General features: G+C 41.9%; 1 protein-coding gene across 1 annotated transcript in view; it reads right to left on the bottom strand.

The window, feature by feature from the left end:
- Nucleotides 1-6,856: 6,856 nt before the first annotated feature.
- Nucleotides 6,857-15,253, bottom strand: part of CDH20 (cadherin 20) — a 208,925-nt gene continuing 200,528 nt past the window's right edge. Inside the window, exons 11-12 of the mRNA XM_032602714.1 lie at nt 12,580-12,831; nt 6,857-8,449 (exon numbers count right to left, since the gene is read on the bottom strand). Of these exons, the coding sequence (XP_032458605.1) occupies nt 7,944-8,449; nt 12,580-12,831 (758 nt within the window). The 3' untranslated portion in view covers nt 6,857-7,943. The remainder of the gene's footprint in view (nt 8,450-12,579; nt 12,832-15,253) is intronic.

Consider the following 15,253-nt stretch of genomic DNA (forward strand, 5'->3'; position numbering starts at 1 on the left):
CTGATAATGAAGTCCTCTCCAATGATATCTATTTTTTAAAAATCTTCACATAATAGTGAAATACACATACTTTCTGGAAAGAACATAGGACTGAATTTCAAAAGCATGATCACTCCCTGTTTCTCAGATGATGCTTGTCAGCTGTCCTTACCTGGTTTCACTGCCCACTTGAAGGCCAGTATTCAGTTCTCTAGGGTTTAATGTAGATGGGATGTCAACAATCAATGGTGAAGGATGTATGCAGAGCTCCTTACATGTTATAGCTCCCAGAGGAACCAATGGTATCAACATCTGAGGTGAGTGTTTCACAAATGGCTCTGTGTTCTTTTCTGGTTTTAGGTCTGTGCTCTGCTCATGTTTTCAACATGATCATTAGTGTAAAAGCACCAGGTGCTGTGCCGGCATACAGTAGGTGCTCAATAGTTGGCCACGACCTTCTCCTTCCCTTTGCTTCAGCTCAGCAGCAGTGACGTCTGCCTGGAGCATGCTGATGAGGCCCTGAGTCCCCTCTTGGGTGTAACTAATATTCATCCTCAGGTAATGCCCTGCATTTAAGAATCTCATCTCACACCGACCATCATATAGTCCAATAGCCACAGTCCCAAGAAGTCATTGGCAAATGTAAAAATTTGAGGTTGATGAGGCCAGTCCTGGAGGTAAACACGGGGGCAGACTGTTGGTGCCCCGCCCTCCCCCAGTAGGCTAGTGAAGACTAGCAATTAGGATGAGTGAATTTCACTGCATATGGGCCTGGCAGGGAAACACAGAGGATTGTACCTGTTTCCCCGGGGCAGCAGGGGAATATCAAGTACAAGAGACAGAAGGAAACCACGCAGCCTGCTCTTTGAAGGTTAATTCTTTCACTCTGCTGTGCAGCTCTTCACTTGCAGAGTCATGCCAAGGGTACATATGCTCCGTATGGCGGGCGAGTGGGGGACACCTCTCTGAATGCTGTCCTTTTGCTGGGCTGCCTGAGGACCAATGGGCACTTAGCGCCGTTTTCAGCAGCTCCTGCCTTCTCTGCTTTCTCTGTAACCTCTCTGCACCGCCCACATCAGTGGGGTCATATGAATGGAAGTGTCTCTTCTCAGCCATCTGGTGATTCATTCCTTCCTCCCCCTTGCCTGCAACTGTGAGAGCTGCTTGCAGGCTGCCAAGTCAGCTGGAGAGTTCTGCTGCTGCCTGAGAACTGCCAGAGAGCAGGGCATCTTCAGAGCCCTCTCCATACACTCCAACCATGTGCAAAGGCTGAGTCGAAATAAAAAAAGATCCTGCAAAACGAACACACTAATTAGTTAGTTAATTAATTAATAAGCAACCTGGTGTGTGGATGTGTTGTAGATCCAGCCAAAGTGACAAGGACATGTAAAGGGTTCATACTGAGTTACTTTTTATGTTAAAATAGATCTTAAAAAATGTATTATATAAGGCTTCTATTGGTTTCCTAGGGCAGCCAGAACAAATTGGGTGGTTTAAAACAACAGAAAGGTATTCTCTCACACTTCTGGAGGCTAGAAGTCTGAACTCAAAGTGTGGGCAGGGTTGGTTCCTTCTAGAGGGAGAATTTGTCCCATGCCTCTCCCTAACTTTTGGTGGTCGCTGACAATCCTTAATACCCCTTGGCTCGTAGATGCATCTCTTCGATTGTCTGCCTCAGTTGTCACATGGCATTCTCCACTCTGTGTCTCTGCTTCTGTGTCTAAATTTCTCTCTTATAAAGACACCAATCATTGGTCCAGTATGACCTCAAGTCCATTTGATTACATCTGTAAACAAAGATCCTATTTCCAAATAAGGTCACATTCACAGGTACTGGGGGTTAGGACCTGAACATATCTTTGTGGCAGACACAATTCAACTCACAACAAAGGCAATGCAGTAAAAAAATTGATAGCCTTTTTCAATAAATGGTTCTAGAACAATTGGATATCCATATGCCAAAAGAGAAAAGAAAAACAGAGCTTCAGTTCATACCTAAAAATCTACAAAAGTAAATCCCAAATGAATTATAGACCTAATGTAAAATCTAAAACCACAAAAGTTCTAGAAAAAAAACATGGAAGAAAATATTTGTGACCTTGGGTAGGCAAAGATTTTTTTAGAAATGACACTGAAAGCACAATACAAGAGAACAAATTGATGAATTGGGATTTCATCAAAATAAAAAAACTCCTGCCCTTCAAAAGACATTGTCAAGGGAATGAAAAGACAAGCCACAGACTGGAATAAAAATCTTTACAAAGTCTGTACCTGATAAAGACTCATATCCAGGAAATAAAAAGAAATCTCAAAACTCAACAATAATGAAACAATTAAAAATGGGCAAATACCTCTGGGTACTCCACCAAAGAAGATATTTGGATAGCAAATAAACATGTGAAGAGATGCTCAGCATTATTAGTCATTAGGATATTACAAACTAAAACCACAGTGAGATACTACAACATTTCTATTACAATGACAAAAATGAAAAAAAAAAACAGCCCATACCAAGTATTGGTGAAGGTGAAGAGGGAATGGAACCCTCATATACTGCCGGTGGGAATTTGAAATGGTAAAAAGACTTTGGAAAATAGTTTGGCAGTTTAAAAAAACCAAAACAAGAACTGAAAACATATACCTACCATATGACTCCAGCCATTCCACTCCTAAGCATTTATTCAAGAGAAGAGAAAATATATGTCCATACAAAGACTCACATGCAAGTGTTCTTAGCAGCCTAACTTGTAACAGCCAAAAGCTGCAAACAATCAAAATGTCCATCAACATATGAATTGCTATGGACTGAATTGTGTCCCCCTCCATGCCCCAAATTTATATGCTGAAGCCCTAACCTCTAATGTGACTGTATTTGGAGTAAGGAAGTAATTAACTAAGGTTAAATAAGGTTACATGGCTGGGGCACTAATCTGATATGATTAGTGTCCTTATAAGAACGGACACCAGAGAGCTCACTTGCTCCTGCCACCATGTGGGGATACAATGAGAAAGTGGCCATTTGAAAACCAGGAAGCAAGTCCTCACTGGAATCTGACCATACTGGTATCCTGATCTTGGGCTTCCAGCTTCCAGAACTAAGAGAAAATAAATTTCTGTTATTTAAGCTGCCCAATAAATGGTATTTTATTTTGGCAGCATAAGCAAACTAATACATGAATGAATAAACAAATTGTGGTTTATCTACACAATGGAATACTGCTTATCAACAAAAAGCAATGAACTGTTGATATACACAGTGGCATGTATGATACTCAAACTAATAATGCTGAGTGAAAGAAGCCAGACCCCCTCCCCCATCCTCCACACACAAGAAGGAGTATACTCTGTATGATTACATTTATATAAAACTCTAGAAAATGTAAATAAATCTACAGTGATAGAAGGCACACTGGGGGTTGCTTGCAGTTGGGGGAGGTGGTTGGCAGGGATGGGAGAGAGGTATTACAGTAGGGTATGAGAAAACTCTTGAAGGTAACAGATATATTTACTAACTTGAATGGGGTGATGGCTTGTATACATATGTCAAAACATTAAATAATATGCTTTACCTGCAGTTTATTACATATTAATTATACTTCAATAAAAATATGTTGTGTGCCTTTTATATATCAGATATTTTGCTAAGTATTTTCATGAAATACTCATTTATTTCTGAAAGTAGTGCATGGTAGGGATAAAACTGAATTTTGGAGAATAATATACCTATAAAACAAGAATGTATTCTATAGAGAGGAGGGGGAATGGAAGAGAGAAAAGAAATGGTGAATGGAATCCAAAGTGATTCCTGGAATAGAGGAAGGAGGCAGAGTATAAAAAAGGGAAAGACAATATAGCTGATTGGGGACTTCCCTGGTGGCGCAGTGGTTAAGAATCCACCCGCCAATGCAGGGGACACGGGTTCGAGCCCTGGTCCAGGAAGATCCCACATGCCGCAGAGCAACTAACCCTGTGCGCGACAACTACTGAGCCTGTGCTCTAGAGCCCGCGAGCCACAACTACTGAGCCCACGCACCACAACTACTGAAGCCCGTGCACCAACAGCCCATGCTCCGCAACAAGAGAAGCCACCACAGTGAGAAGCCCGTGCACCGCAACGAAGAGCAGCCCCTGCTCGCCACAACTAGAGAAAGCCTGCGTGCAACAATGAAGACCCAAAGCAGACAAAACAAAAACAGAAAAATAAAAAAAAGATTGTCGTTTTACACCACTAAGTTTAGTGTCTTTTTATGCAGCAATGGTGGTAAAACAGTTGATATGAAGAAGGGGAAGAAGTGGAAATAATAAAAGAAAAGCTAGTATCCAAACTTCCTGAAAAATAAGAAAAGACTCATAGGTAGTTTTACTAGCTTTTGGAAGTGTGTCGTCTCAGAGAAGTGGTCTAAGGTTTTCTGGGATGGAAAGTAGCCCTTGTCATCATGGGTACCAGGAAGGTGGCCTCAGCGGCTAAAATGTTGGAGTGGAAGAAACAGCTCCGTCATCAGTCATATGGAATCCTTACAAACCAAAAGTATGGACAAACACATGGGGTAGGATTTGCCAGCTTCCCGTCCCAGGAGGAAAGATTTAAGAAAAATTGTGTTTTTGGTTGATGTTGTAGTTAATTACACATACTATAAATTAGTACTCACGTTTTTTGCACAACATGAATCACAAGATACAGATATGTCTCATTAGTAGGTCATTTTAAAAAGAAGATTCCTTGATCTAATTTTGTCCATTCCCTGTACCAGAACCTTGACCCTCAGGGTCAAGCAGAAGCCTCCCAAATCCAGGTATTTACACATAAAAATATCTTGAAAGTTCTTTATTATGAAGATGACAAATGGATTTGAGAATGAGTCCATCTGCGAAAAGAACTGCTTGCAAAGTGTATCCTGTGCTCATGTATTTCCAGCGCTAGAAAGGAAATACTGGGGATTTTGACATCAAGGTTTAGTTCTCGATCACTAGTAAACTAGTAACAATGCATAGTCAATGTGCCTGTACTGATTTTGGCTTGTTTGAATTCGTTTTCAGGATTTATAGATTCTTTCTTGTGCAAACTACTCCCTTCTTTGCCTTTGCTATCTGCCATGTTGGGATATTCTGCTTTTATGATTTAGAAAATTCATTGCTAATCTTTATCTTTGCTTGTGTTCTTGTTCAGAATACAGTTCCAGACAAAGTCTTACCAATTGATTTCCACAGATGTTCCTTTTCCCTCTAACATAAATTAAAGGCTAGCTGCCTTTAAATAAATGGCTGGATAATTTTACAGCTCTCTTTTTTAACCTGATCACACTGCATTCTGTCTGGTGGCAATGATGTTTTATTTTCAGATGAACCAGCATCTGTGGTAAACTGTGGCAGTGGAAAGGGAATTCTAAAACTCATCTGGAGGGAAGAGTCTCTATTAGCTTAGAGTGTGAGTTGAAATGGATCTCCTATTCTGTGCTTCTCTCACACTTCCTGTATCACACCATTAAACATCTTCCCAGGGACCAGAAGCTCCAGGAGATTCTGCTTAATCACTTCATGCCCAGTATCATGGGGGGCCACATTTGCAGGATGTGGGGCAATGATAATCCCCTGTGGTTAGGATAACAGCTGTTCCCAGTTTTTAAAACAAGCAACACGGAGTGAGCTAGTCAAAAAATTATCCTCAGGGCTAGTGACAGAAAAGAATGTTATAATGGTCAATTTGCCCACATTCACATAACTGGTATGTTGTAAATCCTAGCTTGGACTCAAGTTCATGTTTTTTCTTTTTCTTTGCTAAGTTTATTTATTTTTACATCATACTTTACCCTCAAAGAGCATGTATGAGAGCTGCCTTTCATGGAGGAAAGGGTTAGTATGCTGAAGGTTGAAGATGAGAACTTGCCTAGCTATTAGTGTACCACGTAATAAAGCGTGAAGCACATCCTGCTGGTTCCCAGACATCCATTAGCCTTCTCACATGTTTCTGCCAAACTCTCCTTTTTACTGGAAAAGAGGTTCACAATACTATTCTACTGATGGGGTAGGCCCCAGTGCACTCTAATCTTTCTATATTTGAGAAAGCGTGACCATATACCAAAGGTTCTCAAAGCGTGGTCCCTGGACCAGCAGCATCAGCATCACCCAGGGACTTGTTAAAAATGCAAATCGCCCCAGATCAACTGAATTAGAAACTTTGTGGGTAAAGGCCCAACAAGCTATAGTTTAACAAGTGATTCTGTTCCAAGTGATTCTGACACACATTAAAATTTGAGAACCTTTAACTGAGACACTCAGAAAACTATTTTGTTCACAATTTGTTCCCAATGGTGAGGATAACTGTGTAAAATATCCTTTAATAATACGACGTCAAAGAAAGAGATCCCTTCCATCATGTACCCATTAAGCACTTATTAAGTACCCACTCTTAGCTACTGTGGGGAAATGAAACATGAATAAAATATGGCCCCAGTGTTCTGTGAGCTCATCCAGTATTGACAAGATGTACATATTTGTACATATTTTTGGTACATATTTGATTTGCCAACAGAACAGAGATGGAAGTAGCACAGTGGCCTGCTTCATTGGTGGCTGTGTGCAACACACTCTCACAAAACAAAAAAAATATGGGCTAAACTCACTATTGTATTGCTGGTGTTATCAAACCATCCTTTGCTCTTTTAAGGGATGGGGAAATGAAAAATATTCATGAAAAGCTTTACAGCTTTACAGTTTAAACCATACATTCATCTGATCAGTGACCGAAATAGAATGCACAGCCTCATACTTCTGTGCTGTTGTCTTTGTTTTATCAATGAGCCCCAGCCCCAAGAACCTGAGACTAGGTCAGGATCACAAAACCTTACCTGCTCAGCAATTAAACACATGTGCAATAGACTTTCCCTTCTATTTAACTTTTATTAAAAGAGATGCTAAGGTACTGAGATGCAGTACATCATATTTATTACCAAAATTATTAACAAATATACAAAACTTATACATGTAATTTTCTTACATCCATTCTCTATAATACTGATTTGTGTTCAAGTAGGTTATCTACAGTATGTAAACATCCCTTGAATTGACCTCACACAGATTAGGAAAGCCCTCTAACCCATGCTTTTATCAGATACTTCTTTTTTTTGGCTTTCATTTGTAGAATCTAATCTTCACATTTGGCACATGGAAGAGACATCTACAGTGCAAAAGAGGCAGATTTTCTGGTTTCCTTCTGAATAATTTTGCAGGGGCACAGTTAAAGAGCTGAGAGAACAAGAGCACTCTTACTCCATGGAGGTGGATTTGTTGTAATGCCAACAACTCTTGGTTCAGCCATTAAACTTGAGCTTAAAGTCAATGCCTCTTCCTTCTCCCACCCCCCTGCCCCACCCCCCATGCAAGGTCAATTAGGCCTTAACCTTGTCTTAAAAGTATTAAAAGAAATTCCATCCATCCCAGAACAAGTAGGTTAATTTCACCAAGGAATAATTTTTCAGTGTTCTTTTATGGGGGTTGGTTTGTGCAATGTGATGAGCCAGCAAAACTTTTAAATGGAGAAAAAAACATTATTAAAAATAAAAACAAAAAACGGATAGGAGAGTAGAACTTTCTATTTGCTTTCAACTGCCACCTCTGCAATGAAAAGCACAGCCTATCTGAGGTGGCAAAATGACCAAGTGAAAGGCGGAGAAAAGTCAAGCCCGCCATACTTAACCTTGGACTCCACGCCTTTGAATACAATATCACAAAAACTAAAAAAGAAGAAAAGGTCATTGGAGATTCTGCCCCCCTCTTCCTGTGTTTCCTTTTGATTATGTAACTTAATCTAACCAAGTAAAGCTGATTCAGAGAGAGCTCCGCTCGCCCGCTCCCCCCGGCAAACTCACTCTCCAGCAGTCTTGCTCTTGCGGTTGGCGGCGCCTCTTCCGCGAAGCCTCGGCCCCAGAACGGCCGGGTTTGGCCGCGCGCCGGCCTCCCGGCTTCCGTCACCACAGGGGCGCGGGCCCCTCCGACGCCCCGTAGAGCTCCGCCAGCTTCCGGAAGCGGGGTCCCCAGTCCGTCAGGAAGTCGAAGCTCTGCTCCGAGTCTGAAGTGGCCGACTGCAGGGAGCTTAGAGACCCGGCGACCGAGCCGTCCCCCTCGAACATGTACGTTTGCAGGGAGTCGAAGGGCGCGGCCCACAGGTCCATGTCGGCCTCGTAGAGTTTGGCCAGGACGTAGCTGTGGACGGTGCTGTTGACGGCGCACGTCTGAGGCACGTAGCGGGAGAGGCTCTCGATCTCGGGCAGCATGTCCTGCCGCGTCTTGGAGGCGCCGCCCGCCTGCGCCTCCCGTGGGTTCCACATGGCTGCGATGTCGAAGGCCTCGGTGTCCTCCTCGCCACCGCCCTCGTCGTCGTAGCGCACGATGTTCTCGTGGATGTTCTCCTCGTCGTCGATGATGTATGGCTGCTTCCGGTGCCTCCGCATGGACAGGATGAGCAGCACCAGCACTGCCGGAAACACAGAGGACCGGGTGTTGGCGGAAGAGCCCCGGCCGTGTGGGCCGAGACCAGAGCTCTTGAGTAACACAGGTAGGGGAAGGGCTGTCTGGGAGGGGAGAGCAGGGGCAGTGTTTGGATATGTGACCTCACAGGGTCTACCCTGTTCTCACTCTTCCTGCACTGTTGGAGAGTCTGTGGGCGAGTGAACGCTACGTGACATGATTCCATGTGGTTTAAGTAGAAGTTGCATGTAGAGGCTCTGCACACACCTTATCGCTTTGAAATGTGTGTGCGTTTGTACACCGAGCCACCCAGTGTAACATCTAATTAACAGAGCATGAAGCCCTGTGGCCCTGTGGAGTATATGCTAAGGATCAGATCATGTTTTCTGACTGCGTAAGGACGAATACGTGTTTCTCCATTATAATGTGAAAACCTTACTGTATAGGTGGAATCATGCTTTTTTACATTAGCCTCTCAATAGGATCCTAGTTTGTAAATATACAGTGGACCCTGGAACAACATGGGTTTGAATTACTGGGGTCCACTTAGCTGTGGATTTTTAAAAATAAATACACACTGCAGGACTACTGCAGTTGGTTGCTGCAAATGCTGAACCATGGATACTGAGGGCCGACTATAAGTTATTCACAACTTCAGGGCAGGTCTAAGCCCCTAACCCCACCCCACCATTGTTCAAGGGTCAATTGTGATCATATATTAATTAAATGAGTATAGACACATGTGTTAAATATGAGCCAAAGTCTTAGTCTTTCTATGTTTTCTCCAAAAAATAAGAGAGCATAAATGACCATCTTTGTCCAGTTAACTCAGATTCCTCAGAAAAACCTTCCATTAGAGAGGAGGTTGTGACTTTCTAGATCTAAGGATGTTCATGGAAGAGAGGGAATGAACAGTGACATTTTATATATATTCATCATGTTATCAAAGACACACCACACTGTTAGATGTGCCCTTGCAGGTTTGGATGAAAGTTTATCCCAACGTTTTTTTTTTTTTTTTTTTCCCCCCAGGATGTGTTCATTGGGGTTTAAAGGAGAGATGGAGGTAATCCCATTGAACCATTTATCTCTGTGAGTAAAAATGTTTTCCAGGAAGTGTGTTGAGATTTTGGCTGTAGAACTTTTTTTTTTTTCTAGCATGCTTTGTTACAGCTGGTGAACGGTGACAGCTAGACAACACTGCAAAATAAGAGCCCAGTTTATCCAAGGGGTGGGTGGGGGGGAATGGAGTACAGTCATATGCCCAGTAAGATTATGGACTAACTTAAAAAAATAACAGTAATGGTTTTTTTTTTTTTTTTTAACAGTAATGGTTTTTTAAACTTGAATGTGGAATGTGCTTTTTGTAAATTGCAGTGAATGATGTTAATACATGATATTTTCCTGAATAGCTCGGGTGACAAAATGCACACACAGGAAACAGTTATATACTCTTGTATTTTATCTCTGTGCAAAAATGTAACTCATAGGCTAGAGGACTATGGGATTTCAGAGAAGTGGACTAATAGGGCTTTGATGAAGTTGGGGCTTGAACTGGGCATTGGAGGTTGGGGTGTGATTTGGATGGATGCAGGGTGGAGAAATGGGATTCTGAGTGAACTTGCTGTGTTTGTGGGATTCAGTAAGGAGTTACTAAACTCAAACATTTTTTAGACATTATCTGAAGCAAAACGGAAACAAAGTAGAATATGACATGATTTCTGTTTTTACAAGCATGCAATCGAAGGAGATAATAGACATTAATGATTAATATCAAACAGGTGGTGATAGGACTATCATAGAGCTGCAAGAGTTTTGCAGAGAATACAGAAGTAGGGCCAGTTTATTCTTCCTGGGGACCTGAGAAAACCTCCACACAGGTGACACTGGAGTGCTAGGTGTGGTATTTCAGAAAATGCTGGGAAGCAATATTAGAAAAGTTTTTGAGTTTGTACTGGAAAGAATTCTGATGATATAGAATTAGGCAGTTTATAGAACTCTGAAAAAAATGAAGATTGCTATGTATCTTATTTTTAGGTAATCTTATTTAAATATCAAGTATTATATAACCCCCTGAAAATCAAATTTTGGGAAAAATGATCCTATTCAGCTGAAGGGCTTCCCTGACAGAAGAGAATCAGTTCTAGGGATGTTTATTCTTTAGTATCTATAGGCACAGTGCATAGGGCCTATGAGATTTTCTAGGAACTAGATACATATTTGAAACATGGAAAAAAATCCATAGTCAAAATTAATATGTTAATATAATTATCCACAAAATGTAGTATTTCTTTGACAAATCAACTGCAGTTCAGTCTTACTCAGTTTTATGAATTATATTTAATGTGGGATGTACACTGTTAGAAGTGAAAGTGCCTAAAACTCTGAGGATTTTATGACAGCTTTGCTCGGTTTAGGTGCTGAAAACTGTTTATTCTGCGCAATTCCAAAGGCAAGACATAATGGGTTTAGGAGGCACAAAATAAATCGCCCCTTGCACACCGCTTCTAACTTGAGAGCCTCTTTGTGCCAGCCTCTTTAAATCAGTCCCCCTGAAGTGGTGGCTCCTTCTACTGTTTGTGGGCTAGGGTGAACTCATAATGTAGACATTTCCAAAGATAGAAGTAAGGACAGCCAGACTGGAAGTTTCTCCTAGGAACAAGTTTCTTCAAAGGCCTCTTTGAGGGTGTCCTGTTATGCACTCAAGGACTCCCAGTGCCACCTTATGGATACTCAGGGAATTGCAAGAGGGTTTTATTTGTCAGTACAGAAAGGGACCAGAAGCCGTAACAATCCTCTCTGATCCAGGGATCCAAGGACTTTGAAAGGTTACTTCTTTATACTGTTTTTCCCTTCATGTAGCACTGAACTACATGAAGCATATTCCACAGACCTACTAGAAATTCAATCAAGCAACTGACATTTTAGTTAGACCTTCTTTCTTTGGTCTGACTCAGTCTCTTGGTTTGGAGGTAAACCTGGGATCAGGGCTTAAATTCTAATTTTAATCCTCAAATCTTTACTTTTTTCCCTTACTAGGATTTCTTCCATATTGAATAATATTACTATCTACTAAGTCTGCTTTTCTCTAAGCAAAATAAGTATGCTGTGAATTATTTCAGTCAGAAGAGTTGGCAGATATGTACAGATAGTTTTTTGGTTTCAGGAATTGGTTTAGATGTTTTACTGTTTGTTTTGAGTGTGGATTTTGAGGATAATAGCATGAATGGCCTTAGTACAAGGGAGTTGGGAGCTGCTTTGCAGTATGACTTTAGATGAAGAGGAAAGGATCCCCTATCCCAGTAGTGCTCTCCCACTGGCCTGTCATCACATCTTTATTTCACAAGTAGAGGCAAACTGACCCTGGTTAGAGGCCACGGTACCCAGGGAGGGGGGGTGCTAACGCCCCCAAACAGCTTACCCTCCCAGATATCCATGTGGTTCACTCTGCACTTTTCAGATCTCTGCTCAGAGGTCGTCTTATCAGTGAGGTCCTCCCTGACCACCCTAGTTAAACTGGCACCCGCCCCTGTCTCCTGTCCTCTCAGGACTCCCTGTCCCTCTTCCCTTCTCTGTAACACTTACCACATCCTGAATCTGGGGACGAACATTTGGGGGAAAGGCCGTACTGCTCAGATACAGGGATGTGCAATGCGGGGCCTGCCTGTGTTTCAGCCCTGGCTCTGCAACTAAGATTTGGCCTTGGGCCCGTCACTACCTCTTTGTGATTTAGCTACTACTTATCTGAAATGAGGGGGTTAGAAGAGGTGATCATCATAGCCTGTCCAAAATTATTATATAGGTTCTATGATGTCAAAATGAACTTGCTTTATTTTGAATTAAGCTCTGTGAAGGCTGGGGCATTTCTGTCTTATTAATCCCAGCACCTAGAAAGGCAGCCTGGCCTACAGTAGATGGTTGATATATGTGCTTTCATTTGGCCACAGAGGCCATGAGTTCCTTGAAGGAGGGGACTGTCTCCAAGTTCTTTACTTTTTCCCAGCTTTACTCTCCCACCTTTTCAATAAGCACGGTGTGGAAAACCAGTTCTGGCCAGCTGTGTCAGTGTGATAACGGAATGGCATCTAAGTAAGCACTTGCAGGACCCCACAGAATGGAGAGGAGCCACTTACTCACCTAAGAGGACAAAGATGCAGGCCAGGATGGCAATGAGGGCGCCGCGGCTCAGTCTGACTGGGAGCATGTAGGCCTCGGGGCTGCAGGACAGGACGTGGCTGTTGTCGTCACAGCTGCACACCTGGATAGTCAGCGTGCCCGTGCTGCTCAGCACCGGCTGCCCATTGTCCGATATCAGGACGGGCAGGTAAAAGACACTCTGCTCCTGCTGCCGGAAGCCAGACCTCCTAGTTAGAATCCGGGCAGTGTTATCTGAAGAAGACAGGGGTTCCGGGATCAAAAAATGAGAGAGAAGAGGAAAATGAAAGAACCGGCAAGAGAATTAATTTTTTGGATTGAGGAAAGCAAGGGGGCAGGAACTGGGTGGGGAAGGAGAGAGAAGGGACAGCATGACCTGGAGGCGGTTAGCTACAGCCACCGTTGGGTTTTTTGGGATCAGCAGTTGGATTCAGAAACCAAGATTTTTGCTTGCTTCTAGGGAAAACCCTGAGGCCTTTTTTAATAGTCTGTCTTACCCTTTGTGACAAAGTGTCCAGGGCAAACTGTCAGACTTCAGATCTAACTGAAATGTCCCTGGGGAAACTTGACAGAAATGAACAGTCACTGGCGACTTGTGGTCCCTGTTTGTTCTGGCTCAGCAGCTTTCCAAGGCCCTGTGCTGCTTTGTGCCCCCGGGAAAAGAATGCTGAGGAGCCCACGCGGCTGTGGCACATTGCTTATTTTTGCCACTTTGGCTGGAGTTCAAGTCTTCTGCTATTTTCTTTTATGCCTCTGAAATGCAGTCACCAACTCCTGTGCTTTCTGATGAACCTGCTCGTTTAGCAGAAGCTTATTTGAAATCCCCTAATCATGACACACCCTGCTGTTTCCTGCTAATTGGTGGTCTAAGTTTAAGCAATTAATATGAATTTGGTGAACATTCAATACTCGTTTTTTCCCCCAGTTTTAAAGGGGATTAGCAAAATTGTTTGGTATGTTTCCACAAAGCTGATGTGTGTGTGTGTGTGTGTCTGTATTTATATTTGCCTAGTGTAATGTTTTGGGATCTTTTTAAATCTATGTTCTCAAGTTTTCTTGAGTGGGTTTGACTTATAAATCAGATATATTTTCTGGAAAGCTGGTATCTTTTTCAGCAGAGTGAAAGTTTGAGAGATGTGGTAGGACGTATAATCAGTGACAAAGCTAACGTCATCAGTATGGAAGGTCCTCTGGATGTGTTTCACATTTCACAGGGAAGAGTCTAGAACTTCACAAAAAATTCTGAGAGTCTAGCCAAAGTAAACATTATTCAGACCAATATCAATATTTCTGGACATAATAAAGGACTATACTTTTCTACCCTCTTGAATTTGGGCATGTCTGTATCATTTGCTTTAGATGATGGAAATGAGCAAAACTGATTCGTGTCAATTCCGGACAGCAGCATGTATCAATAATAGCTGGTATGTTATTCTTGTGCTCTCTTGCCTTGTTGTAATATATGAAAGAACATTAGAGATGGAGAGCCAGGCAGCCTACACCTGGACAGCTGTCCTTGGTCGCCAGACCCACAGTCAGCTTTATGTGAGCAAGAAATTAACTTTAGTTGCGTTAAGCCACTGAGATTTTGGTGTTGTTTTTTCCTGCAGCCTAACCTAGCCTATTCTGACTAATACATAATTCCTTAATTAACTTTTCCACCTCCTCCTCCCCCTGTTTTATCATGAGAGCAGTTGTTTTTTGAGTGCTTATGTGCAAGGTATTTAGACTTTACATGCAGTATCTCATTTAATCTTTACCACCATTTGGTGAGATAGTGATAATCTCACCCTTTTACAGTGAGAGTTAAGGCCTAGAGAGATTATGTAATTGGTTCAAAGTCACTAATTTAGTAGAAGAGCTGGGATTTGAACTCTGGTCTCTTGACTCCAAATACACACTCCTTCCATTGTGCTGTGTAACCGCTTACTTAGTTTTGTAACATTAATGTTGAAAATTATTCAGCTAATTGAAATCTCTTCCTGCTTTGGTACAGGCCTTTTCCCTCTTACTTCCTTCTCAGTGGAGAAAGATAGCAGTTGGTTACCAACCTGAAGATTATATTCATATTTCCACCTACCACACAATCCATCTTCTTTGCTGTTTTCCAGATTTAATAGCTAAGTACTAGTAATTTTGCTTCACAGTTTCAGTTTCATTTTGTTTTTGTCAGAAGTAAAGTTTTTCTCGAACAGAAATCTTTTTTATTTTTCATTTTAATCAAGGGCAGTTCATCAGACTTTGAGAAAGCCGGAGAAGAGCTGAATTTCATATAAGTATTACATTATGCCTACTATGCATCATAGATTTCTTGATCTCAGAATTATTTAAGATTAAGAAAAAAAGATCAGAGCATCACATTGCTGAGACTAGTCCTACAAAGGAGCTGCAAAATGTAGCCACTTGCAAAATTCTGTTGAATATTATAACTGGAGCTTGAATAACCCATTTGGATATAGTATCCAGGGTGACACAAAAATTTTGTGTGTGTGTGTGTGTGTGTGTGTGTGTGTGTGTGTGTGTGTGGCTAAAACAGGAGGTCTCAACTTTCAGTCCCAATTTTAATACTTACTCTCTATTCCATGGGCCATTTACTTTCTTTCCTTATCTATCAGATGAGACAATGAGAATCATCAGAGGCATTAGTAACTTTCTT

Source organism: Phocoena sinus, chromosome 14 (genome assembly GCF_008692025.1).
Source record: "Phocoena sinus isolate mPhoSin1 chromosome 14, mPhoSin1.pri, whole genome shotgun sequence".
NCBI classification, from domain to species: Eukaryota; Metazoa; Chordata; class Mammalia; order Artiodactyla; family Phocoenidae; genus Phocoena; species Phocoena sinus.